Raw genomic sequence first — 27,588 nt, forward strand, 5'->3', positions numbered from 1 at the left:
TGGGTCCCAAAATAATATCCCGCTCTGTTTTTCAATTACAGAAGAGAATAAACTACCAATGTGGGGAGATAAAGAAAAAACGCAAAGCAATGACTCATCTGCACATGTCAAACATTTCTGTGAGTACAAAAAGAAGTTTCCAATTAAGTTCATCTGCCTGCATTCTTTTTTTTGTGTGCATGTCATTGTTGCTGAGCAGATACAAATAAAGCACACAGGAAAGCATGCAACCACATTAGCATTTCAATCTGTTGCTGTCTGTATTATTTAGATATTTCCATGTATATGGAGAAATGCTTGAGGATATACACTTTACTAAGAACCCTCCAGGTATCTGAAAAACCACAGATGTAATACATCTGATCCGGGGGGTGGAGGGGTGGGGGTGGGCAGACTCTTTCAGTCACAATGAAAAGTTTGAAATTGCACCTTATCAGAAGCCGCAGCGTTACACGAGGCAGCAGCATAGCTTAAAAATGGATTGGCTGCAAATTGAATTTTGAAACTGTTATCAAATACACTGAACAAGTATGATACGGGGGTGGGAGGCCTGCTGGTGTATTCAGGCTTTAATGGAAAATCTCCACCTTTGAATAACTGATAACGTAAACACACTGTTGATGCAAACAGCAGTGTAATGAACTCTTAATTAACAAGTATTTTTAGATTACACAACTCTTCAACAGCTACTTTATTGTCACTTACAGCGTCTTTGTGAAGGCTCCAGCTGAAAAATCCCTATTCATTTTACCATAGCAGGGTGGCTGTGGTTCAGGGGGTAGAGCAGGTCATCTACTAATCAGATGCTTGGTGGTTTCATCCCTGGCTCCTCAGGTCTGCATCCCAAAGTATCCTTGGGCAAGATCCTGAAACTTGAGTTGCTCCCAATGCATTTATCAGAGTGGGTGTGTTAGATAGAAAGCACTTAGACATCGAAAAAAAAGTGCTTTGCTGAATGAGACATGCCATATTAAGTAGTTTGAGTGCTCAAGTACAGTAGAAAAGTGCTATGTAAGAAGCAGTCCAGTCCATTTACCATAGTGAGAAAGAGCTCCTCAAACCTGTATAGACATGAATCAATGAAGCGCAAATTGAAATTTGATTTTGGACCAAAAAAAAATGAATTTTCCAGGTAGGTGTCATTAAAACCCCTGTAAAATATATCGGAGCAATTTAATTGTGTTGATACAGTCCTTAATGACAATAATGAAAGCATGTTGTTGTTGATATGTCCGTTTGTTTGTTTTAAATAACAGATATTTGATGTTATAGCTGCTCTTTTTCTGATGTCAGTGGACATCATGTGTAGCCATGTGTCAAAATGATCCTCATTTATTGTACAGTGGCCCTAACACTGTTTTATCTCCCTTCCCCCTCTCTGTCAGCCAACTTTCCTTTGATTGGCTTCTCCTCGTAAACGGAAGAACAGCAGGAGGGTGGGGCTTCTGTGCTCATAGCCAAAGCTGTGCCTCGGGTAAACATATCAGGCACAGTTGTACTTGCCCATACATTTGAAACCTTAGCCGTGCTTAGTACGAGCATCCACCATTTGAACAGAATTTTTTTTAATGGCCCATATATATATATTAAAAAAACAACCCACTGATATGTGATTTACCACATCAGACCATTAATGTGAGACTTAGAAGAAGTATTTTGTAGAAGTGTTTTTGTTTTTAGCAATCATTACAGTGACTTCTACACAAACCTGGCAACCTCGTTCTTTAGGTGAGGTTCTGCTGAGCGTTGTCAGATTAGACGGGTAGCATCTCTGATCCGACATATTCAGGTCTCTCCCCAGAGGTTAGATGGGTCAAAGACACAGTCAGACTTATCCTGAAGCCAGTGCAGCTTTGTCTTGGCTATATGCTTTGGTTCAGTGTCACATATTGAAACTGTTGCTCCTGTTGCAAGCTGCTGGCGTCATTCTGGAGGTGTTCTTTAAGGTCCTCTTTATAATTGATACTCATGGTGAAACAGTGGAGAGAAGGTAGCATTACTGAAAATGAAGATGCACACACTCAGTTAAAATGAGACAAGAACATATACATTGTTTAATTTCTTCTTCATGGAGAGGACCTCAAATTTGAGGTCAGCATTAGATGAAGAACTGCAATAAGATGCACATTGACTTCTTTTCTTTCACAATAGTAATTTATCCCTAAACCACTGGATTATTTTTTATTTGAATGCTACCAGAATTATTCAAATTCAAATCAAGTAATATTTGCGCTAATTAGAAATAACACTAACAAGTGACTCCATAGTGTAGTTGCCAAAGATGCAGACACAAATCCCATCATAAAGGCATGTGAGGATAAAAATCTGCCAAACAGAATATGCAGAGCTACCCACTGTGGTGACCCTTGTTAATAAGGGCTGAAGCTGAGAGTAACTTTAGAAATGAGTACCGAAGTACCAAAGCCCAAGGCATAATTCTTTATCAATTATGAAACTAATTTTTTTCAATGATTGAAATCACTGTAAAAAGCTTTACCTTTAAATTTAACAGACAAATATGTGTTCTTATAATTATGCTATTAAGTATATGTACAAAAATATCAACGTTCAGTTTTAAATGAGTGTCTGCAGTTGAGGAACGCTACAAACGAACTTATTCAAATCATAAAGCTTCAGATTTTGTTGAGCATTGCAGTAACAGCAGCTTGTTTTTGTCTTTTTCAGTCTGCCTTTTGAGCCGTACACTTACAGTGGCTTGCAAAAGTATTCGGCCCCCTTGAACTTTCCCACATTTTGTCATATTACAGCCACAAACATGAATCAATTTTATTGGAATTCCACATGAAAGACCAATACAAAGTGGTGTACACGTGAGAAGTGGAACGAAAATCATACATGATTCCAAACATTTTTTTACAAATAAATAACTGCAAAGTGGGGTGTGTGTAATTATTCAGCCCCCTGAGTCAATACTTTGTAGAACCACCTTTTACTGCAATTACAGCTGCCAGTCTTTTAGGGTATGTCTCTACCAGCTTTGCACATCTACAGACTGAAATCCTTGCCCATTCTTCTTTGCAAAACAGCTCCAGCTCAGATTAGATGGACAGCATTTGTGAACAGCAGTTTTCAGATCTTGCCACAGATTCTCGATTGGATTTAGATCTGGACTTTGACTGGGCCATTCTAACACATGGATATGTTTTGTTTTAAACCATTCCATTGTTGCCCTGGCTTTATGTTTAGGGTCGTTGTCCTGCTGGAAGGTGAACCTCCGCCCAAGTCTCAAGTCTTTTGCAGACTCCAAGAGGTTTCCTTCCAAGATTGTCCTGTATTTGGCTCCATCCATCTTCCCATCAACTCTGACCAGCTTCCCTGTCCCTGCTGAAGAGAAGCACCCCCAGAGCATGATGCTGCCACCACCATATTTGACAGTGGGGATGGTGTGTTCAGAGTGATGTGCAGTGTTAGTTTTCCACCACACATAGCGTTTTGCATTTTGGCCAAAAAGTTCCATTTTGGTCTCATCTGACCAGAGCACCTTCTTCCACATGTTTGCTGTGTCCCCCACATGGCTTGTGGCAAACTGCAAACGGGATTTCTTATGGTTTTCTGTTAACAATGGCTTTCTTCTTGCCACTCTTCCATAAAGGCCAACTTTGTGCAGTGCGCGACTAATAGTTGTCCTATGGACAGATTCCCCCACCTGAGCTGTAGATCTCTGCAGCTCGTCCAGAGTCACCATGGGCCTCTTGGCTGCATTTCTGATCAGCGCTCTCCTTGTTCGGCCTGTGAGTTTAGGTGGACGGCCTTGTCTTGGTAGGTTTACAGTCGTGCCATACTCCTTCCATTTCTGAATGATGGCTTGAACAGTGCTCCGTGGGATGTTCAAGGCTTGGGAAATCTTTTTGTAGCCTAAGCCTGCTTTAAATTTCTCAATAACTTTATCCCTGACCTGTCGGGTGTGTTCTTTGGACTTCATGGTGGTGTTGTTGTTGTTCCCAATATTCTCTTAGACAACCTCTGAGGCCGTCACAGGGCAGCTGTATTTGTACTGACATTAGATTACACACATGTGCACTCTATTTAGTCATTAGCACTCATCAGGCAATGTCTATGGGCAACTGACTGCACTCAGACCAAAGGGGGCTGAATAATTACACACACCCCACTTTTCAGTTATTTATTTGTAAAAAAATGTTTGGAATCATGTATGATTTTCGTTCCACTTCTCACGTGTACACCACTTTGTATTGGTCTTTCACGTGGAATTCCAATAAAATTGATTCATGTTTGTGGCTGTAATGTGACAAAATGTGGGAAAGTTCAAGGGGGCCGAATACTTTTGCAAGCCACTGTAAATGAACTCTTGGCATGTGGTGGGTTTTTTCAGGGAAACAATTCAATATGAGCATTTTAAATCACACCCACGATGATGTGGCAGTTTTTCTTTCGTTTTTGACTCCAGTGTGAAAAATTGTGAATATGCTAGCTTTATTGTAGTCAAAGGAGTTTGCAAAGAAAAAGCGTCTGGACTTCTTTAAGTTCCTTTGACTACGATGATTTGCAAAGTCCAGACGCTTTTTCTTTGCAAACTCCTTTGACTACGATGACCTGGATGACTGAGAACCTTCACAGACATAGCTTTATTGTAGTTCCTCCTGTGATTCAGGTAAATGTTTGCCTGTTGTACGTAGTTCCTGTTCAGACATCAAAACCTGTGCTCTGTCTCATAAAGCAAGATTTGTCAGTTAGCATGTTAGCACGTTTAGCATGGGGTTAAACGTCTCTTTTGGCTGGTAGTTCACAACCTGCTGTTGCTATGGTGCCGTCTACATGAGCCAAAAATGTCTTAATGAGAAAAATGAGAAAATCTGCAATGCAGCCATTACACAAAATGTTCTTCCTGCATTGGTACAGTCTTTTAAGGCACTAAACAAACATTTCTTGCAATCAACCACTTCAGACAAGAATTGTTAATTGGCTTTTCATTACCAGGGAGTATGAGTGCACCATGACTCACTGAGGGGAAAGAAAAAACTACCTCCTACTAACAAACATGTGTTGGTGTAACATGTGACAACTATGTGTACATATTTATGTGCACACTGGAGCCTGGGATCTGAGATTATCAGTGCCTGAACAAAACATTAAGGCCTCATTAGCAAAAAAATGATTTCAACTTACAATATAATCCCTTCCTTTTATCTTTTATCTCACATCTACAAAGCATCCTGTAAAAATGTCCTCTGAGGACTGTGACAGAGTTAGTTCCCTCTGGACCTCCACACTCACAGGATGGCCTCCTCAGGCTACACAAACCTGTTTATCTCTTAAGAGCTGTACCCCTCTCCCTCTGAAGTCTTGGACTTCTCCCTCTAACTGAGACTCTGGAAACATCTGTGAGAAGCTGGATGTTCCTCAACTCCCCTGTGGGTACAGTTAAAAGCAAAACAAGCCCTGCCTCTGGTACCACAGTCTAGTCAATCAGCCATCTATGATCGCTCCCCTCGCTGCTGTCAATCACCGCTCTGAGTCACAGGGAAAGGTGATGCGAGATAGCAGGAGGAAAAAAATTATATTTTAAACCCCCGTGGGAATGTGTGAAAGCACTGATTCTTTTTTTTTTCCCTACCTGTAATATGTTACATACTCCAGTGATTTTAAATATACATATGCAGTGAAACAGGCAATGCCACTAGCTAACGTAAATCTCAACAATAAAACTGTATAGGTATGTCAGTAAGAACACAGATTGTCTGTTCCTCATCTGCAGTGTTTATATTTGCCAGCTCTGTTCTGAGAGCTCCCTGTTCATGCACAGAAAATTAGAGGCAGTGAGAGTAGTAAGAAACCTCTACCTCATACAAAACAGACCTTGGCAATGACAACATTCATGATATTGATCAAGTCATGCAGGCTAAAGCAAATATCTGTCCTTTGAGATTTCTCAGTGGATTGCATAGAAGTGTTATTAACTGACCCATTAGTCTGATTTGCTTAAATACTGCTGATTCTCCTGAACAGTCCCTGTTAGATTTGTATTGTGATTGCCATTTATGCTTAGAAATATTTACTCATATAAGCTTAGAAGTATATAATCGATTGTGTAGTGATAGGAGGTTTGATCCTTAATAGTCTGTAACAACTCTGTGTAGCATGAAGAGGGGAGTGTATTCACTCCTCTTCAGAGTGTTCTGGCATAGATCACACACCTCCTAGGAGAGGTCGTATCTTCTCTTGCTGATATATGGTATAGCAAACACACGTATATCTGTTTGAGTCTAAGAGCCTTTTGTTTAGATGGACCGCTAGACTCCTGGCACCAGCTTTGGGGAGTCATTCCACACACACACACACACACACACACACACACACACACACAGGGTATTCTTTGTTCACATGTTTACCTATGAAAGAGGTCATATGTTAATGAACCTATGCATATTCATGTAACTATAATAAAAGAGCAGTGTTACGGGAGAGCGGACGAGAGCAACTGGGGTCAAGCGAAGGAACGGCGCCTGTCCAGTTCTCTCCCGTGCACGTGAAACATAAAGAATGTTGCCTACTCGTGTCTTGCTTGCGGTGTAATTACATTGCCTTCAACGTTCCAGCGAATAGGGTTAAGCTACAAACCTATCAGTCCCCTCAAGGTACTTTATATATTGTACTGTACAGACCTTACATTATTAGACAGAGAAGCCCAGCAATTCAATGAGCCTGTATGAGGTGAAAGTGGGGAGAAAAATTGTCCCTTTAACAGGAAGAAACTTCTGGCAGAGCCAGGCTCAGGGATAGCAGCCATTTACCACATCCACCTAGTAGATGAGGAAGAAGAGAGGGATGAACAGTGAGCGGGAATGAAAAAGACAGGTGTGAAGGAGAAGAGCTCAGTACATCAAGGGAGATCTCCCAGCAGCCTGGGCCTCAAGGCATCATAACTAATGGCTCAGTCACACTACAGCGAATATAAGACAACTTCCTTGCAAATAGGACGGAGGTGGCTGCAAGGAGATTGCAATGATTGGAATTAGGCTACGTTCACACTGCAGGCGAAAGCGCATCAAATCCGATTTTTTTGACCCTATGCGACCCATATCCGATCATGGTATGACAGTGTGAACGGCACAAATCCGATATTTTCAAATCCGATCTGGGTCACTTTCATATGTGGTACTGAATCCGATACATATCCGATGTTTTAGAAAGCGACTGCTGTTTGAACGGTCATGTCGCATTAAATCCCTCTTTTACGTCAGTGACACAAGACAGCGCCGGAGAAGCGCCCGAGAAGACATCGCGAACGCTTCCTGGCCATCCAGTGTAGATGTTAGTGAAACTGTTGGGAAGACAACGTGAACATTTTATTTGTACTGTATAATCTGCAGATTCTGACAGAAATCTGCAACTATCCTTTGAAGCACCGCTCCTCTCTAAAACAGCAATAAGGATCATTATTAGGTTATTTACATTATTATGTAAATAACATAATAATGTTATTATTATGTAAATAACATAATTATGTAAATAACATAATAATGTAACATTATTATGTAAATAACATAATAATGTTATTTGCATTATTATGTAAATAACAAAATAACTTAAAGCAAAAATTGGGAAACGTAAAGTCTGAAGTCTTTATATTAAGGGCCATCAGTCAAACAATATCGTTTGCTCAGGGTCTAAACAGAGCGCGTTGTGTGTGACGTCTTCTTTTGCGCATGCGGGCCGCTTTGAGCGTTCACACTAGAGCGCGTTTGCTGTCGCATTTTATTTGTAGCGTGAACAAGCAGACAAAAAAAAAAAAATCGGAATTGAGCATTAAGACCTGCAGTGTGAACGTAGCCTTAGTGACCAGTTACAACGAATTCCATGCTTGCACGTTTAAATACATGACAATTACACAGATCACCGTCTCGGAGGCAACCTGCTTCCAAACAATCACAGCCTGACTTGGACTGACTCAGTCGCTCTCCGATTGGTGAAGGTTTACAAATAATTGCCATTAATTTATAGATACAGATTTTGCAATCAATCTGCAATCTCTTTGCAATAGAGGAGTAGAATAGAATAGAGGATGCCAGCTGGTTGTATTCTGAAAGCAAAGTTGCTGAGTACCTGTGTAATATTGCAGTTAAATCACTGCCCTTTAGCAACCATGTCACAAAGAGGAATTTGAGTGGTAGGAATTTGCAAGTAGTCGATGTGAAATTCTGTGTATACAGACAGCAACAGATTTATTAAATTCCATGTAACAGCCAGTTTAAACCCATTCAATCACAAACTGATATACTTTCTTTGCACATTGTATCAATAATTTTTGGTAATCCTGACCACTGTTTTTCTTAATGTGACTGTAGCATAGTGGATGGTTGAGCCAATCATTTAAATAGCTTCAAAGTTACAATATTTTTAACAAAAATGACTGGATGACATGTAGTACAACATCAAAACACTTAAAATCATTTTTTAAACTGAGCAAATACCAGGTCAGTAGGTTCAAAATATATTTGATTAGATATGCATCCCCCCCAAAACATGTGAATTTACCCATTTTGCACTTTAAATTGTTAAACTTTTTACTTTAAAGGCTAGAAGTGATTCAAAGTGTAGCAACACAGCTGAGGTAATGCCAGTCTTACACATTTACATTAAAACAATGTTAAAACACGTTTGTGCGAGTGCGATTGTGAAGTTCATCTCCACAGAAACCTACATGGTGTGTGCACCACAGGATACGGATGAAAAACGATGCTGCAGGAGTTATCAGTGTGTGCAGTTTTGAGGCGCTAATTACTCCAGTAAAATGTGTTACCTTATTATAGGCAACAGACTGGAGGGGATGCCTGATATTCAACTGCCACCTGGTGGTTAAAATCCTACTCTACAGCAGAGATGGGCAACCATGGAGAACAGCAACTTGTCACATGTCTGAATTTATATAGGTCATGTTATTTAATTCTTCTGTATTGACTGAAAACCAAATAAAATCAACAGATAGAAATGTGATACTGAGAGGATGTACACATTTTTAATTTAATACCAGCAGCACATTTTTTGTTTTTAAAGTGAAGACTGATCCAACCTGAATGTGGCCCCATCTTCACTCCCCCCCCCCTTTTCTAATTCCGGCTCAGACCACAGGCCAATTCTCCACATCACCTCCATCCATCTTAAATGACCCTGGATGTAACACTGCGTTCCTTTTTTAGCGTACATAGTAGATTTAAGCTTTCTGTGGATGTAGCAATGAACTTTAATGACGAGGATTTTCAGAATTCTTTTGAGTCCACAGAGTGATGTCTACTACCGAATCTTTTTTTTAAATGCATTTCCACCCGACGGCACAAAGACACAGCAACTGAATATTGATTTTCAGCTTTTTCAGTCTTCTGTTCCAACTTTTTAGACAACTATTGGTTGCATAAAATTAAAAATGAACACATTTATGCAAAGAAAAAAAATAAATTGGATTGTCATATGCACCTAAAATTCTTTGGTTCATGTAAATGAAGAAGCCAGTTCTCTATAATCTATTCATATCTGGCCAATACCGCTGTAATATGATCTGTACTGGTGCCAAACACCTACATTACATATGTCGGTTCCCCAGTTACTAATTACGGTTTATTCAAAAGAAATCCATGTGTAAACCACTGATACTTGACAGATCCACTAAACCTGCAGAGTCAGTGTAAATCAGTATCTAAGGTGTAAAAATACACCAGTGATTTCATTATCAGTATAATTACAGCTAACCAGGTGAACAGCAGGATATTGTTAAGTTTAACACCAACCATCTCAGGTTTGCTTCCTGCACAGATGTTGCGGAGAATCTTCGATGTTACAACTATACAGTTACTTTCACCGTTTCCTGGGTACATAAATAATCCGAATACAGATTGCTTCAATTCAATGTTATTTATCTAGCGCCAAGTCACAACAACAGTCACCTCAAGCCACTTTATATTGTAAGGTAGACCCTACAATAATACATACACATCATAGTGCCAGGCAAACAAACTTCTAACCCTGCTGGATGACATAACAACAGAACAAGCAGATATTTAAAATGAGCTAAAGCCTCTGATGATGCAAGGCATTCACTGAAACTGTAATCGTTCTTAGGAGTCCAGTTGCTGTCACCTCTGCAAAACACTTTCAGCAAAAGTGATTAATGAACCCTCTGCTGCTTTAATTCAGCTATTTGACAGCTGGATGCTATGACCCAAAAATCAAAACTGCTAGAAATATGATACAAGTTTGTGCCATTTTATTACAGTATTTGCCTGGATGATTGTTGCTGTAGTAAGAGTGAAGGAAAATGTTGAAGTTAAGCCAATGACACAGATCTTCCGAGGTTGGTCATGATGCTCTCCACCACTTTGGATATTTCTTCTGATGCAAAATCTTGTCCGACTCCTCACTAACAGAAAGGAAAACACTTCAGTCAGTAAAATCGGTCTCTGTAGAGAAACTTACTGGCAAAGCCTAACAGATGAGACAATTAGCAAGAAAACAAGTAGCGAACTACTGAAGTTTTCCTGTTCATCAGTCATGAAATACATTTTCTTTAAAGTTATTTCACCTGTGCACAAGGCTGCAAGCTGATGTTTCAATCATCAAATAAGAAGGGATGGGTTTGGATTCTTAGAGAATTCACTACTGGAAATCGTTTTCCAGCATTGGGTAACATCGGGTCAATGTAGGTCATTCTGCAGCAGCTCAGGGATCAGTGACTGGTGATGTCCACAACTAGTGAAGGTCCACAAAGAGCTGTACCAGTGACTGCAGTGTCTGCTGCTGTGGGGCTGGCAGAGTGTACTGGTATTAAGCTGCCGCACAGATGAGGAAAGGAGAAAGGACAGAAAACTTTAATAGTAGAACCAATGATGACATTATGGTGGGAATCAGGAGAAAAAACAACAACAACAACAAAAAAGAGAGAGAGGGGGCAGCAGGAAAACTGTTATGGGCAGTCTGGGGTTGAAAGATTCCATTCATCACATGGGCCACTGATCAACTGGACTTAGTTTTAACTGGGTGATCAGTGACCAACAGAGCAAGTGTCTGTTCATCAAAGCTGTTAAATTATATAGAAAGAAACCACAATCTTCTATGTAATTCTAAGGATGGAGAGCATTTGCTGCACACACCAAAGCTGCTTAATCAAATGTCTCATTTTCAATAAAGTGAAAAAATGCAACTGACTTAAACTTGACTTTATGAAGCTCTGTTATGATCTATTGGGCTTTATGTTTACTGTAACAGTGCAAATCCACTGAGCAAGAAGAAAACATATTTCTTGCATCATGTGTGTGTGCTCAGCTAAAACATATGACAAAATAATTTGCAACTTTAAACATAACTCATAGTTGGAAACAATTTCTCACAAATCGTGTCTGCTCACTGAACTGTAAAGACAGAGGTGTGCCTCCTGTCAACAACAGCTAGAACTCCCACAGCTTTCTTCCAATAGGTGCTCATATGAAGAAGAACTTACTAAAGGGTGTTAGTAGTGCTAAAGTTAGAAGTTAAAATGAAGTAAACTAGAGCATGGTTATCACTTCTGTAGGCAAAAGTGATAAAAGGAAAGGAGGCGATACATGGTATTAAGAACTACAGTATGTAAACCTGATCAGGGTCATTTGGGTAGTTGTGATTTTAAAAGGGCAAACAGTCATTTAATAAATGGCTTCACCCAACCACTGACCATGAGTGAAAAGTTTGTATTACCATTCATATTCTCTGAAAAAAAAAAAAAAAAATGGCCAAAAACAACCCCATTCTGTAAACGTGTGACCACAACTGTACACACTTCTATTGCAGCAAGACTGAATCACCATTTGTCTTTTTGATTACATTTGTTAAACAATTTATGCCGTTTGTTCTTACCAGTTTTGGGGTCGGACTTCCTCTACCTACTTTTGCTGGCAGGATATATTTGGGTCATCTCATGTAAGCATAAGCTGTCCAATCTTCAGACTGAGAAAATAAGGAAACAAAACAAACAACAACAAAAAGAAAAAAAAAAAAAAGGAATTGCAGTTGAGAAAATGAAGCAAGAAAACACTTTAAAGAGCCAGCCACTATTTTTTTCCTGTCAGGTGGGGAAGTGACTCAGATGGCCCCTGTGCACCTTGAGGTGTCACCACAGCTTGTCAGGACAGGCTGGCTGTGCCACTGCAATCACCAGCCTGACTAATAGTGCAACTCATCACTGTCACAACCCCACATGGGGGGAAAAAAAAAAGTAACTGAGTTTACCTGGTTCATCTGATGGTGAGCAGCTGCATTAACTGTCATCACTAAAAAAGCTCAGCTGACCATAGGACAAATATGATGAAAGAAATGTGTCAAACCAAATAAAGCCAAAACAAACAGGTAAAGATAATCTATGACAAACCAATTAGAGTACAGGGCTAATACTTGTAAAAATTTTATACCAGATGGCATGTTTCTCATAAAACATGACTGATTTAAAGAAACTGTGCAGCTGACTAAAATGACAGCATGTCCTTTGGAAACAAGAGAAAATCATTCCTGTAGCTCAGCAAACAGATGACATTCAGACACAGACCTTAAGGAATGAAGGAGCTCATGTCATCAGGTCATGGAGCTTGGAGTTCTGCCTGGGAGAAGGCGAAGAGGACCTTCCATGACATCTACACCACAGCATCTGTTGCCTTGACAAAAAAAAATAAAAAATAAATAGAGTTAATACGACAGGTGACATTAATACGGACTTTTAAAAAAGTGACATTTTCAGAACAAAATCATGGTTTAATAGAGTATGGCATCATCAGCATTATGGGTATCAAGTTTACATAATGCTTTCTAGGGTAATCACACCTGCTAATAAACAAAGGCATATTTGTAAATTAAGGAGTATATTTAATGTAGTACTGCATTAATTCACATCATCCAGCCCTACAGTTTTCCGTCAGGGTTTACAGCGCATGCCAAATGCTACATGACTGTGGCTCCATACAAAACCCATAGATTTCATTGTCCAGCACATGTGAAAATAAACACAGACAGTCAAATGTGTAATTACAAAAGCAGGACTGGGGTCTGAGCTCGAAATGAGTCATAACATGAAAAGACAGAATTCACACAATGGCAATAAGTGCTCCAGGATGCCTGGGACAACCTGCAGAGAGCTGTGAAAAGCTTTTTGCTATGTATGTGGCCAGTTGTTTCTATGTGTGTGTGTTTTTTAACTTGAAAGAAGCATACAACACGTGTATAGAGGAGCAGGGTTGGGTCAGATGGCCCCTGTGCACATTGTGTGTCCTCAGGTTGGATCAGACTGAGGCAGTCAACTCGACACCCCAGCTGATTAGTGCAACTCATCACTCCCACACCGAGCACCGCTTCCACTTTAATATGCAGTGTTTGTTTTGTGCAACACACAATCGAACTGAGGACCCAGCACCCCAACCACTAGATAATCGGCACAGACGTCTTACTGGGATTTGTGTCCATATTCCACGTCGTCATCCACGCGGTATCATTCGCCATAACCGCTGGCATGGGTCCTCTGTGTTGGACAGGAAGTAGTGCAGAACCTTGAGTTTGGCAAGCACAAAAAATGGTCAATCATTTAGATGATAGACAATGGAAAAGGTTCAAAATGCAAGTTAACTCGGATTCAAGCCCGGATGGTGGATTATTTTACAAATAGTAACGCTGGTTAACGTAAGGTTAAATAGATCTAATTCTTTTTAGCCGAGTTAGCTTTACCACTAGCTAGCTAGTTTAGCAATGTTAGCGTCTGGCATTCGGTTAAAACCTAAGTGACTGTCATACGTGAAACATTACAAATCAACAAAACTAATTTATCACTGTGCCCCCCAACAAACTACAACAAAGGTCTCAAAAGCACCCGAGTAAAACTTACAAAACCAGGTTAACTTTCTTTGTCGTCTAGCTTAGCCGAGTCTCTCCACATTTCAAACCCCGTGTTCACGCAGGGCGCATCGCTGATTGGCTTAAAAGCCGGAAAAGGTGTGGACATTTATTGGCGGAGCCACACTCCAGTGCAGCAGGTGGCGGTAGTGCACTTGTAAGCTGGTTTACCAGCCGCTATTAAACTAAAAAGAAGAAGAAGCCCATTTGACAACGTCGATGAACAAAAGCACAAGAAAAACTTGAGCACTAAATGGCGCTAAAGTTTTGTGCGTGTGTGTCTTCTATATAAATGTTTACTGAATGGTTACATATATGAGTTTGCTGCATGCTCCTCTGCAAAACAAGTGCAAAAACGCCATTGACCCTCAGTGATACTGCACATTGGTTGTAATTTGTAACATTTATACATCCTGCATCTTTTATACTGAATACTAATGTAATGAAAGCTCAAGAATAGGTGAAGAAGAAGATCTACATCCACCATACTGATACCTGATAAAATTATAGGCTTGAAAGGATGATGGTGTTGTATTAGATGACTGCTATTTAATTATATTTTGTTACAAAAATGCCCAATGAATTATATAAATAACAGTTAGCACTGTTGCCTCACAACGAGAAAGTCCTGGGTTCGAACATAGGCTCTTTCCCACAGTCCAAAGACATGCAGTTAATGGGGTTAAGATTAATTGGGGATTCTAAATTGCCCATAGGTGTGAATGTTGTGTGTCTCTCTGTGTTAGCCCTGCAGTGGACTGACAGCCTGTCCAGGGGTAGGCTCCAGCCCCCCATTGACCCTGAAATGGATAAGCGGGACAGAATGGATGGATGATATGTTTGCAAACCCAAGGTGAAACAATTTTAACCAGTTTGAAAGCCAGTATGTCCACCTTTACTTCAACACAGCCTGAACTCTCTTAGGCAAGCTTTCTTCTCATTTCTTTAGGATCTCCTGGCTTCTTGAAGGACATTAAAACCTCTTTGTTATATGTTGACTGTCCCTTGTTCCGCTCTCTGTCAACATGATCCTGCATGCTTGGAAAGCATTTGTGCTCAATTAGATTAGAAAAAAACACTATTTACCAGTCCACTGTGTGTTTTCATATCAGTTATGCTTTTACTGCATTGGCAGTGTGTTTGGAATCATTGTCATGCTGAAATGTGAAGCTGCTGCCAATCAGATTCATGGCAGATCGAATTCTGACCGAACTTCTCCGCATTCATAAATCTGTTTTGACAAGATCCCCCAAACCATGTGAACAAATCTCCACTCCTATTGTAACTATAATATCTGAATTAGCACCTGAAGATTTTTGTATCCCCTTTCGTTGCTACATGTCAGATGAGGAAACACGTTTGTCTAAAAGCAACGAGTGCACAGACGAGTGAGACAAAGGTTTCATTGAAATGCAAATGCAATTTTATATTAAAAGATAGCAAAGGGATAATTCACTATATCACACAACACAGCTTGTTAGTACTGCCATACATATACAGTCTTTTCATATTTACACATCAAGTGACAACGAAAACGAAAATCATAAATATCTCTTTTTGTTAACTTTACAACAGCTATACGTGACCAGTATTTCATAAGATAAAAGAGCACTATTAAATAACTGGCATCTTCCCTATCATTTACAAGGCTTGGGAACACAGTGGTTAAAATAATCCAGCAAAAACAAAACAAAACAAAAAACCAAAAACATTGTTCTTTTCCAGTGAGTAAAATTAATACAAGTCTAAAAACGGTCATGAAATCCCTTTGTACAAAAGACTATACAACTCAACCCAGTATCAACAAAAATGTTTGCTTATATCCGCGTGATAAAATCTGTACAGTTTTAGCATTCCTGCAGCAGAGTTGGAGGGACTGTGAGTGTGGATTACTGGATCCTGGGTCGCTATGATGCTCTGTAGGCCTGCCCTCGACCAACCATCAGAGACTGTAGTCATGTAGCTGCCAAGCCCCTCTCTCATTGGCCTCAGTGCTTCGTCTAGCAGCAGATCAGCATGTTGCTGAGCTTGTAGCAGATACTTCAAAATACACGATTCTATAATGTGTCAAAGATATATTTGTCCATATAGCAATATAGTATTTCCATTTGCGCCACAATCGACAGGCAGAATGGGGCTCTAAAGATAAAGCAATGCGAGATAGCCATTAAATTCACTTCTCAGTAAGCTGTCTGATAAATTTTTCAACACCCAGTGTGCACAGAGTTACCCCTTTTGTTGCACTGTGCTGTGGCAGACACTGAGTGCACCTGACAGAATCAGATATGAATGGAGTTGAACTCAAACGACCAAAAGCACAAGTTTTCCCATTTACTTCCAAGTGTTTCTGGCCAAGCAGATACTTCTGGTTGTATGTGCCAAGATTTTTAAGTTTTTGTTTTTAAATATATCTTTGCTAAGAGAAAGTGAAAAGTGGAACTTTGATGAAGTAAGAAAACTGAATTCAAACTAGAGACGTAAGACTGGCCACAAATCTATGGGCTAATTTTGAAATGCCAAAGATGGCAGCAGTGCTGCGTCTGCTCCCAAAGAGCCAATTTTAGCCAATCATCTCATAAGCACTGACCCATGAACATGGTAAAGGTGCACGCCCCCACAGGCGTATAAGGTGTAGGTAAGATACCTTGTTTAAAATCTTTTATTGGGCTTACTGTATCCATAATCTGAACGAGCAGCAGCAGCAGACACACTGATCGTGTCAGTAGTCAGAAGCAGCTAACAGAACAAAGTTAACCAACGTTTTTCCAGTCAGATCTTAATCAAAAATCTGTTCACGTGGCTTTTTATGGCCATATGAACATAGAAGTTAAGGACGAGGGTTTCTCCAGATACATTTACATAGAGGCTTCAAAATAAATGTTCAAAGATGGCTGCTGAGAGGCAAGACTTGCTTCACACCGTTATTTGTGGTGATCTAAAAATCTAAAAAGTTTGTTACTCATGACTTGTTCATCTAATACTTCTGTTATCAGTTATCAAGGAGACTAAGAATGAATCTCATATTAGTGGAGAAGGTGAGTGGATATTACACACACTGGTTACAAAAATGTGTTGTGCAAGCACATCAGCAACTGGGGGGAAAAAAACAAAATAAAAACACAAAAAACTAATCACCTACATAGAAAGTAAACCCTTTTCTTTTGGAAAGACCGACGAAATAAAGTGGTTTCAGAGAAACTCCCAGTGTTTTTGGACAGAAGAAAACAGACATACCTGGATTCATACAACCATACAACTATCTGCATGGCTCCACAGCTTTATCTGTGGAGTATATAAGTGAGAAAATGCCATGTGCTTGTGCATCTGAGGAAAAATAAATATACAGCTGAAGTGGGAAAAAGAATTCAACATTTGGCACTTAGGCTGTTACTTCATCGAGGCGACTTCCGCTCTGCCCGAGGATCAGCGATGACTGAAGTACAACTTTAAACAGAAAATGGATGGCCTCCTGCAGCCAACTGAGAGAACCTACAGTCATTTCTCGTTTAATCCCTTGGAGGCTGTAAAGAAGCAGATGCCAACACTGAGGTCTCCCACACCGGTGAGGTGGAGGGGGGGGCAAGTCAGAGGAAACAAACATCCCAGAATGAGAATAAATCTCTGTTGAAGTGTGAAATGGAGAAAGAAGCATGGAGACTCTGAAGCCCCACCCTTTGGCACTGTCATAAATACAACTCTTGAAAAATAAAATTAATTAAAAAAAATAAAAATAAAAAAAAAAAACAGGTGCTGCTGCACAAAAATAAAACTTCTAGCTTAGCGCACTCATCATTCTCTGAAACTCAGCAAACCCACTCTACAAGTAAAAAAAAAAAAAAACAAAAAAAAAACACAAACATGTTCATAAATATAGTTCATAGAGACATGAGTGGCAATAGAGAGAACTCTGTGGTTACATCGTCCGGGGGGTATGTTGCTTTAGCTTCGTCCAGGATGAAAAACAAAGACAAAGAAAGGTGAAGTCGTATACAGAGAAGCGTTTGTTGCACTGAGAGTCTCTATCCTTTAAAAAAAAAAAAAAAAAAAAAAAAAAAGGTTCCACGTTAACGCTTGTGTCTCTCTGTTCACTTACTCCGCAGAGTCCTTTGTTTTTCTTATTCCAGCATGCTCCATTTTTGCCTCGAGGCAGCAGCACTGAGGATACTGCACTGCACATGTGGACAAGTAGGACGGAGCCCCAATTTTAAAGACAGGACATGTGTGTTTTGTAGCTTAGTTGTGTCTAACCAGGTTGATATGTACCGTTAGTTTACATATGCAGCTGTTACTGTGTTCTGTACCTATTCATCTTTGTGTGTGTTTGTACCAGCTCTAAATACAGGTGACTGCATGTGTATATTAGGTAATGATGGTCGAGATAAAGCACAGAGGGCGGGGGGCCTCCTTCACACTTCGCTCTCGGTGGAGGGCTTGCGTACGGAGACCCAGCCGGTGTCGGGCAGGCTGTGCTGGGCGTGACGCTGCGGGGTGATGGCAGAAGGGGTCAGGGTGGTTATGGACGAGCATTCAGACACCTCCTCCTGGAGGAGCTGCTCCGTCTCGCCGTCGTCTAGCGAAGCGCTGCTGGCCTGCAGGGACACGGTGTCTGTGCGCATGCAGGTGTGCAGGCCGCCTCGAGACGGCTTGATCTGTTTCAGGTCGTCCCAGTAAAGCTCGTCATTGGACAGGAGGCACACGCCCTCCACGATGCGGATCTTCTCCTTAGTGTAGCCTCCGTCCACTCCCCCCTGGACAACAACAACACTGTTAGTGATTGCCTCTGCGTCGGCAGTTCAGAGGGATCGTCCACCTTTGATGTGTCACTCAAGTCATGCTTCTTTCTTTCATCTTTAACGCTAACCCTTTGCTCTTTTTCTTTTTAATTAAAATGTATTAACATCAGGCAGAAAGCTCTCAGCCTGTTAAAAGGTGGACGTACGTCAGGGATAAGTCAGAGAACACTCCAGAACAAAATGTCACGTTCAAACCCACAAAACTCATGCTTCAGGAGCTCCGCTTTCTCCTGCAGTTAGCTTTTGTTTTGGTTTGGGTTTTTTTTACATACATTTTCAGATTAAGGTGCTACAAGTACGTAATTAGAAAAAACAAAAATCAGGACTGTTTTACAGAATAAAAACAGGAAGTTGGTGCATAGTACTTGTAGATTACCAGCAGGCTCTATGGGAAATACAGTATGAGCTGAACAACTGCTGTCAGCTTGACATACTGTGTACTTAATGTTACTATTGATACATGTAGCACCTTTAACAAAATCCACCCACACATTTGGCTTTGTTGCCAGTTTCAGTGTCAATTTCACAACACAGTCACTCAGTGGGATAAAAACCATCATGCTGCTGATCACAGAGCTCTGAAACTGCATCCAAAGAAGGAGGTTATTCATTAAGATTTTTCAGGCGACATGCTGTGAAAGGCAGAAGTAAAACAAAGAGACGGTTTAGAATTACTCGACTCCTTCATGCTGTGTAACTACCTCTCCACAGGACAAGTGGGTCAAAAGATAAAGGGAGAGAGGGAGTTGTAGGGGTGAGAGAGCTGCGGTGAGGGAGAGAAAGGAGGGGAGGAGAAGATGAGCGCCGGTGTCTGTGACCTACTCGTGTCACACGTTACAATCATTCTATTCACAGAGACAAACAGTAAAGGGATTTGTCTCTGTGCTTAGACACAATACAGTCTGTGATCATCCTATGCAAATATCATGGATTCATGTTAAATCCATCATGTGTCCTTTTCAACTTCTCACAGATTGCGGACCGTTCGTTACCTCTTTCTTATATCGAAGCTGGTTGTATATTGGAGGCTTCTGCGATGCCTCGATCTTGACCTCTTGTGTGGACGTCCGGTACGAGGGGTTACTGTAAGTCAGATTGCTCACTCCTGGGTCAGCAAACTTTGACTTTTTGTGTCTGTTGATCAAAAATAAGACATTAAGAGCAATTACAATTTAATTTAATTTACAGGTTTAACTATCCTCTGTGTCAAATGTAGGTAATTAAACATTCTTTTTAAGCAATGTCGTGCAGGACACTGACCTGTAAATGATCAAAGCGGCAATGAGGATCAGAATCGCCAGAATGGTCAGAACCCCACCGATAACATAGCTGACATGAAGTCCCTCTCCTACAACAGACAGGACACATGTTAAAGGGGTGGTTAACCGGCTTTGCTTAAACTGATTTGCTAGAAAGTTTCACACAAAAATTGCAACTTAGTCATTAGCCCAGCTAACCCCATAATACCCTGTGGGAAACGAGCTTGAGATGGTTATTGGATAATTTTATAAGTCTTTCAGACATAGCTGTATGTCTGTGATGTTTGTCTTGAGAAGTAATTTCATTTAGTAAAAATAGCAGTATTTAGCCAACGCTTATCACTGAATAGCTTTAAAGCAAAAGTAGCTTTCTATTGATGTGTTTTTTGTTTTGATATATTTATACGCTATAGCGGACATATTATTATCTTATATCTTACATTATTATTCGCCTTCACAGTCATAACTGGTCTTTGGTTGAGGCGAATGATATATTATTTAAGTCCCACATTCAAACGTTACTGATGTCCAACTCTGAGTAGGGGGGAGAAACTGCTAGCCTAGCTTCAGAGCTGTTTTAACATTAGCTAGCAGGCTGGTAACCAACAGCTACAATCGTCTTTGTCTACAAACACATTACATTTACATTTCTGTTCTGAGTCCTTAAACAATACTCTGTTGTCAAGATCCCGTTCAAAGGCGTACTTTATACTAGTCGCACAGCTATGCTAGCAGTCTTTGTGAGCTGCCAGTCTTTGAACCGAGCTCAAGCGTAAACTCAACCTGGATGTACTGCATCTCGCAGAAAGAGTGATGCCTAGCCTGTCTCTTTTCCCTGTAGGCAGACTTTGTGAATGTCTCGGTGTACTGACCGTGAGGAGCTGTCACCACAGTGTTCATACACCCCTCTATGTTTAGGTTCTTGTCAGTGCAGCTGTAATGATAAGGAGAAAAAGAAATATTAATTTACCATAGACTGCAACACAGAGGACTTCATATGATTTGTAACAACTTTGCTATATTTACAACTGCGTATTAACATTAAATCTTTCAGATTCTGTGGCTTCTAAAAAAGTGTAAGGCAGAAACAAGTACACAAAACAGATTGTCCATTGTATTCCAAAGTTAAAATGTCAACATGGCAGATCAACAAGTCTACAACTGTGTTCATTAGTGGGACAATGGGACAATTCCATTTAGATCAAACACAGTTTGGAGCTGGGAATGTGAACCATTTAATGAACACAACAGACTTACTTGACCAGTGAGGGTCCTCTCTGTGGGATGTCTGTGGGAGCTTTAGGGATCTTGTTTGGGACAGGAGTGCTGCTGGGCCCTCTGGCAGGAGAGGTGGGGATGTAACCTGAAACTGATCAAAGCACGAGGAACAAGGGCCTGAGTGGGCATTTCTTGGTTTGTCATTTTAGTGTTCTTCTGCTTTATAAAACCTATTTGTGACTTTTTAACTTTTTCAGTCTGAAGATCAGTCAGTCTGGTACGGGCTGCTAAATTACAGAGAACGCTTACTTGTGGAGCACGGTCGCCCATCTGGTTCATCGGGGCAGGCGCACACAAAACTGTTGGTCTTGGCGAAGCAAAGGTGAGTGCAACCGCCGTTATTGATTCCACAGAGGTTAGTACCTAAAGGGAAGGAGAGGGGACGTTCACATTCATGTTCAGCTCAAACTAACTGAACATAACTGAAAATAATCAGTGTTTCCTCCGTTACTTTGGTCCATTTATCAGGTTAGAACTGTGAGCTTTTAGTTAGGATGGCATCAAGTAACAGCACAGTGATGAAATTAAAATGCAATCCAACCCAATTACCAGAATCTGTGTCAAGTAAAATAACTTATCTGTTTTATCTGATTATACAAAACGCGCTGAAAGAAATCCATCAGCCTTATCAACAAGAATCAGCTTTCTTGCCATCCTGGAGAAACGGTTATCTTACTCGCACTAACAAACCATGTGATCGTCATATTGACAGACCAATTATCTAGCACTGACAATATTTCATAAATCCACAGTAGCTTTGGCTCCTTCAGCAAAAGGTAATAAACAGAGTGACATCTTTGGCCTCTTCCCCGTCAGATGGAGTTGTCAGGAGAAAAAGCCTCCTTACCTGTCTGTCTGTTAGGAGATACCACTATAATGTCCATGAGGCCCTCCACGTTGGCCAGCACGGTTTCCTTGTTACGGCCGGTGTGTTTGTCCACTCGCTGGATGGACTTAGTCTGCCAGTCCGTCCAGTAGATCCAGCGGTCTTGCTGCGAGAGTCGGGAGAAAGGAGTTAGAGGGGAGGACACCGGCTTCGACTGGGGAAACGAGGGAGAAGAAGAGAGGGGGAGGAAAAATACACGGACAAGGAGAAGGGGGCGAGAGGAAGAAAAGGGAAGGGAGGAAGAAGAAAAATGAGGGTCAGAGTGAAAGCGAAGTAGAAGAAATGGTTAAGTCGAATGGGTTCAGTATGAGCTGAAAGATGGAGAGAATCACACAGTGAGCTGATGAGTGATAGAGAGCGGGTGATTGGAAGAAGCAGCCAGGGAAGAAAAGGGTCAGCCCAGCGTATGACAGCTGAGGGTGAGAAGGAGAGGGGGGGCTGGGGGTACCTGTGTGAGGGCGAACGGGTGGGACACCGGGCTGACGAGGACCTGACGCAGCTTCCCATTCAGGTCAGAACTCTCGATTCTGTCCAAGTGGGCATCTACCCAGAAGATCCTGCAGGATTCATTAGAAGTAATTGCAGCATGATGAGTTCTTACACAATAATAAACTTTTAAGTAAATGGCCTGTATTTGTATAGCGCTTTATTAGTCATTTACAGGACATACAGGTATCTCAGATATGCTTCTGCTAACCTTCGTGTGTCGTAGTCTAGTGTTAGGCCGTTGGGCCAACCCAGGTCTGTATTGATCAGAACCTTCCGGTCTGAGCCGTCCAGGTGAGATCGCTCAATCTTCGCAATGTGGCCCCAGTCAGTCCAGAACAGAAACCTGCAGAGGTGAGGTGAGCCTGATGAGCTCATGTCTTTCTATGGTACAAACAATTCTGCAACTATGTGATTCTTCAATGTAAAACAATGAAAACTTCGTGCTGACAGTCAGCCTGTTTCTCTGCCTATCTCAGTGCAGTCTATTTCTGACTTTAAGAGCTACGGAGACCAAACATAACCTTTTGTTTGTCAGTGAAGCCCAGTGTACTCCTCTCTCTTACCCTTTGCTTGGAAACACTGCAATAGCTCGGGGTTCATCCAAGCTGTTGTTGACTAGGACTTTGCGGCTAGTTCCATCCAGGCGGGCCACCTCAATGGTGTTGCGCCCGGTGTCAGTCCAATACATGTTTCTGGCAACCCAGTCAACAGCAAGCCCATCAGTAGTCTTCAGGCCCTGGCTGATCACCGTCTCCATGCCACTGCCGTCCAGGTTAGTGCGCCTGAAAAACAAGTTAATGTTGGACGTTGTATGATAAGGGGCTACTTCAACTTTATTGTGCACAACCCTACCACAGTGGCAAACTTTATTCAAAATGTGTACTTTACAAAATTAATATCTCAAAAATGAGCATTTGCACCTTATAACATCCAGGGTGACATCGGTGTAGTAAAGTTTCCCATCAACGCTGTCATAGTCTAACGAGATGACGTTGTGCAGCTCGAGCACCGGGACATGTACGTCTGTGTGGTCATTGGTGTCCAGAGAGATTCTGCGCACGCTCACGCGGTTGGAAAAGAGCAGGTATGTCTCCGGGGAATCGTCACATGACCTACCATCTCCCTTGAGCAGAATCCCAGTGGGACAGGCGCAGGAAGTGCCGTTGGGACGAGGAAGGCACAGGTGAGTGCAACCTCCATTCCTTCTGCCACACTTATTAAAGCCTTAAAAGGACGCAGGGAAAAGGATTAATGGAAAGAGACAGGAGCACACTTAAAACAGGAAGACACACATGCACACTTTGTATGCTGACATTGTTCAATCACCACGTGAGCTGAGAAAAATACAAGTCAGAAGTCAAGTAATCTTTAAAGTAAAGATCTTTAATGTGACCTCCACTTGGTTCTAGTTTGATTGGGCAAAATTAAATCCACTTCCCGTCCTCCAGACTCACCGAGTGGCTTCTCCCTGTCTACAGCCTGGATGTCCATCAGGCCTGGGAGGTTGGCTCGCACTGTGATGGTGTTGGACCCAGAGTTCTTGTCGGCTCGCTGGATGCTTCGGCTCTGCCAGTCAGTCCAGTAGATGTGGGACCCCAGCAGGGTTAAACCGTACGGGTGTTGGACTGGAGTCACAAGGGTGCGGCGGTTCTGCCCATTGAGGTCAGACGCCTCGATACGCTGCAGAGGACCAGTACCACATGTGGGATCACCACCATGACTTCATAACATCTGACGCTTTCATGCTCAAAGCTTTTACATCTTAGAAAACAGCATTATTAGCTTTCAAATCTTTAACTGTGACTTGTATCCACTTTATTTTATTCTTGGAAGCATTTAATCACCTCAGTGTGTGCATCAGCCCACAGTAATTGAGAGCCAGCCATATCAATGGCCAGGCCATTAGGCCAGCCCAAGTTGTTACTGATGAGCACCACACGGTCTGACCCATCCATCGCTGAGCGCTCCAGCTTAGCATGCTCTCCCCAGTCTGTCCAGTACATATATCTGGAGGACGGGAAGATAAAGAGAACACAGAAGATGAAATAACATAGAACAACCAGAGACTTGCTTTAATTGACTATACAAGGGCGTCAAACTATCAGGCTCACCCCATCTCGTGGTAGAGGGCGATTGCTCGAGGGCTGTCAAGATTTTGCCAGACCAGAACCTTCCTCATGGAGCCGTCCAGGTTGGCTACCTCGATGCGGTTGGTTCCTGTGTCTGTCCAGTAGATCTTCCTACCAACAGCATCCACTGCTAAACCATCAGTCGTCATCAGCCCTACAGTGAGACGGTGAGAGATGAAGTCATGACACTCTGACAACGTGGAGTCACAAGACTTTATACATGTAAGCCATCCTTCACCTGTAGATATGATGTCTTCGTGTGCTATCCCATTGATGCTGGCTCTGCTGATTTTCTTCAGCGTACTGTCAGACCAGTAGACTTTTCCTGCATGAGGTGCCACACATGCAAACACATACACACAGCTGAGGACTTTATTCCTACATCGGTTATATTTATGAAACAAAAAAAAAAAAATTAAGAAGACATACAAACCTTCTTTGGGGTCAACACCAATGGCAATAGTATTTTTCATGGTGCTATTGATGGCCAAAACCACATCGGCATAGTAGGGGATGTCCAGAGAAACCATCCTGATGTCGGTCCTACGTGCAAATATCAGGAAGCTGCTCATGCCTGTACACAAAAGGATCACACATCACAGCGTCTTCCTGTCGCAACACAAAAAGCGTCTGACATACTTTCATCTTCTCGGTCCTTTAAAAATTGATTTTCTTTATCGGATTTTCCTTTGAGATGGACATGTTGTTTAAGGCGTTTGTTTCTGACAGAACACGTATTAAGATCTTAACACAGGCTTGTACGTGTTAAACTGTGAAGTGGCGTTCTTTTTTTTCTTTTTCTTTTTTTTACTAAATGTTACTGAGATGTACACAGAGTTTGTTTTATACCAGGTGTGCAGGTCTTTCCATCCGTCTGCAGGTTGATGCCAGTGGGGCAGGCACAGCTGGAGGCTTTGGGAGCAGGCGCCAGGAGACAGAGGTGGCTGCAGCCTCCATTATTCACCGCACACGGGTTATGCACTACAGGTGGAGAGGCAAACAGACTCGGGTCACTTCCTGTCCTACTTTCTAAGTCAGCTTGAAAGCAAAGAACAGGAGAGGTATGAAGAAAATTGAGAGGAAAAAAAGAAACCCCCAAGAACATTGGGGAAACAAACAGCAAAAACCCTTCTAGCCACCCAACAGAGCCAAATACATCACCGAGATCAGACAGGCTTCACAGGCTCTGTTCTCTCAGCCAATGATCTGGGTTCAGTTTACCTGTAATTCCCCAGTGTCAGTAGATATATTGGATGTGAGCTCAGAGAAAAGCCAGCACACATCAGAGAGAAGAGCTTCCTTTGTGTAAGATACATATTTGTATTTGTATTTTTGCTGTGTACACACTGCAGCCTTTATACCTTCGCGTCTTTATAATGAAAAGATGATTTACACTTGAAAAACATGATGTGGCTTTTGACATCTGACTGGCTCACCCTGCTTTGCACTTTGGCTGCTTTAGCTAACGCTAAAAGGACAAGGCTGACTCACAAGTCGGCACCCTCCAGTCCCATTTGACTTCCTACAAATTCCATCATATAGCTAGAGGTTTAACAGTATTCAACACTGTGGTTGTAAACATCTATTTAAAGCTGCAAGTCCAATTCTCCTTCACACACACAAAACTCTATGCTTCAGTGGATAGGCACACACCTGTCTCACGGTGTCGATGGAACATATGTATGTCCATTAGATTCTCTAGGTTTTCAGCCAGTGTGTGGCGCCCCAACCCAGTGAGCTTGTCAGCGCTTTGAATGCTCTTGGATTGCCAGTCTGTCCAGTACAGCTTGTCCTCATGTACAGTTAAGCCAAAGGGGTGAGGCAGCTGAGTCCCAATCAAAACCTGTGTGCAAAAACAACAGCAAAAGTCTAATAAGCTCTTTTTGAACATGTCTGAACAGGCATAATCCCAAACACACACACACACACACACACACACACACACACAAACAAGACAGTGTGAATGATAACAAAATAAATACTTGTCACTTCTTCATTTTCTTACTTCAAATGTTTTCTCAGAAAAAAAACTAACACCTTACCTGTCTGTCAGAACCATCAAAGTTGCCATATTCAATAGTTTTCATGCCAGCATCGGCCCAGTACAGGCGTTTGGTCTCATAGTCAATGGCGAGCCCATTGGGCCACGTCAGATTGGATGAAATGATGACAATTCGGTTGGAGGCGTCCATTCCCGCACGCTCGATCTTTGGGTTGGCCCCCCAGTCAGTCCAGTACATGAAGCTGAGGAGAAAGAAGGAACAAGTTAGAACTGCATGTGTTGTCCAGCTTCACAAGCTGTTTCTGCTTAAATGTCATCATCTTACCCTCCGATCGGATCAACTACAATGTCCCGTGGTCGATCCAGGTTCTCCCATATCAGGACAGTCCGCATGCTCCCATTGGCATTAGAAACCTCGATACGATCAGTACCTGACACCCAAAAACACGAGCGGGTTAAATTGAGGAGCACTCCCTGCTGAGCCGGTCAATGAAGAAAATGGATATAAAATGATATTTTACGTCAGAATACATGAAATGAGACTGTTTACCAGCATCAGTCCAGTAGAGCTTGTTGGTCACCCAGTCAATTGCTAAACCTGCTGGGCTTTCCAGACTGGTTTCCACCACCATCTGTTTAAAACAAACAAACAAACAAAAAAGATCAGCTCAGATCCATGCTGACAGTTATTGTTTACTGCTTTGATGGCAATGTTTTCATGTCATTTTTATGCTATTCTGTAGTAAACCTGCAGCAGTGAGTTATGAATGTGCTGAAGGGTGCTACGGTCTCTTATACAAAGGACGACCAACTGTTGCTCTTTCACCTCAGCCCCAGTAGATGGCAGTAATGTATAAACCTAAATCTACTGACT

At 41.7% G+C, this 27,588-nt stretch overlaps 1 protein-coding gene, 1 long non-coding RNA gene and 2 other non-coding genes across 6 annotated transcripts in view; all 4 read right to left on the minus strand.

The window, feature by feature from the left end:
* Positions 1-9,078: 9,078 nt before the first annotated feature.
* LOC100701218 (uncharacterized) lies at positions 9,079-14,060 on the minus strand. The gene is made up of 6 exons (XR_134883.3): positions 13,871-14,060; positions 13,440-13,538; positions 12,548-12,653; positions 11,863-11,952; positions 10,556-10,802; positions 9,079-10,393 (listed from the first exon to the last, which is right to left on the minus strand). It is a non-coding gene; the product is annotated as an uncharacterized LOC100701218 (long non-coding RNA).
* Positions 12,082-12,195, minus strand: LOC112847434 (small nucleolar RNA SNORD67). The gene has a single exon (XR_003220975.1). It is a non-coding gene; the product is annotated as a small nucleolar RNA SNORD67 (small nucleolar RNA).
* On the minus strand, positions 13,229-13,333 carry LOC112847432 (small nucleolar RNA SNORD67). The gene has a single exon (XR_003220972.1). It is a non-coding gene; the product is annotated as a small nucleolar RNA SNORD67 (small nucleolar RNA).
* Positions 14,061-15,278: 1,218 nt separating the features above from the next.
* The window catches only part of lrp4 (low density lipoprotein receptor-related protein 4), a 109,941-nt gene continuing 97,631 nt past the window's right edge, over positions 15,279-27,588 (minus strand). Inside the window, exons 18-38 of one of the 3 annotated variants that reach the window (XM_005458918.4) lie at positions 27,265-27,346; positions 27,040-27,145; positions 26,755-26,956; positions 26,366-26,555; positions 25,562-25,693; positions 25,146-25,286; positions 24,951-25,037; positions 24,695-24,866; positions 24,428-24,590; positions 24,038-24,263; positions 23,504-23,807; positions 23,147-23,365; positions 22,792-22,926; positions 22,543-22,651; positions 22,056-22,200; positions 21,458-21,571; positions 21,188-21,299; positions 20,803-20,864; positions 19,932-20,019; positions 19,664-19,805; positions 15,279-18,626 (exon numbers count right to left, since the gene is read on the minus strand). In XM_005458918.4, coding sequence (XP_005458975.1) covers positions 18,285-18,626; positions 19,664-19,805; positions 19,932-20,019; positions 20,803-20,864; positions 21,188-21,299; positions 21,458-21,571; positions 22,056-22,200; positions 22,543-22,651; positions 22,792-22,926; positions 23,147-23,365; positions 23,504-23,807; positions 24,038-24,263; positions 24,428-24,590; positions 24,695-24,866; positions 24,951-25,037; positions 25,146-25,286; positions 25,562-25,693; positions 26,366-26,555; positions 26,755-26,956; positions 27,040-27,145; positions 27,265-27,346 — 3,273 coding nt within the window. In that variant the 3' untranslated portion in view covers positions 15,279-18,284. The other 2 variants (XM_013276967.3, XM_025911840.1) reach the window with 2 other exon arrangements.

This window comes from Oreochromis niloticus, linkage group LG1, assembly GCF_001858045.2.
Source record: "Oreochromis niloticus isolate F11D_XX linkage group LG1, O_niloticus_UMD_NMBU, whole genome shotgun sequence".
NCBI classification, from domain to species: domain Eukaryota; kingdom Metazoa; phylum Chordata; class Actinopteri; order Cichliformes; family Cichlidae; genus Oreochromis; species Oreochromis niloticus.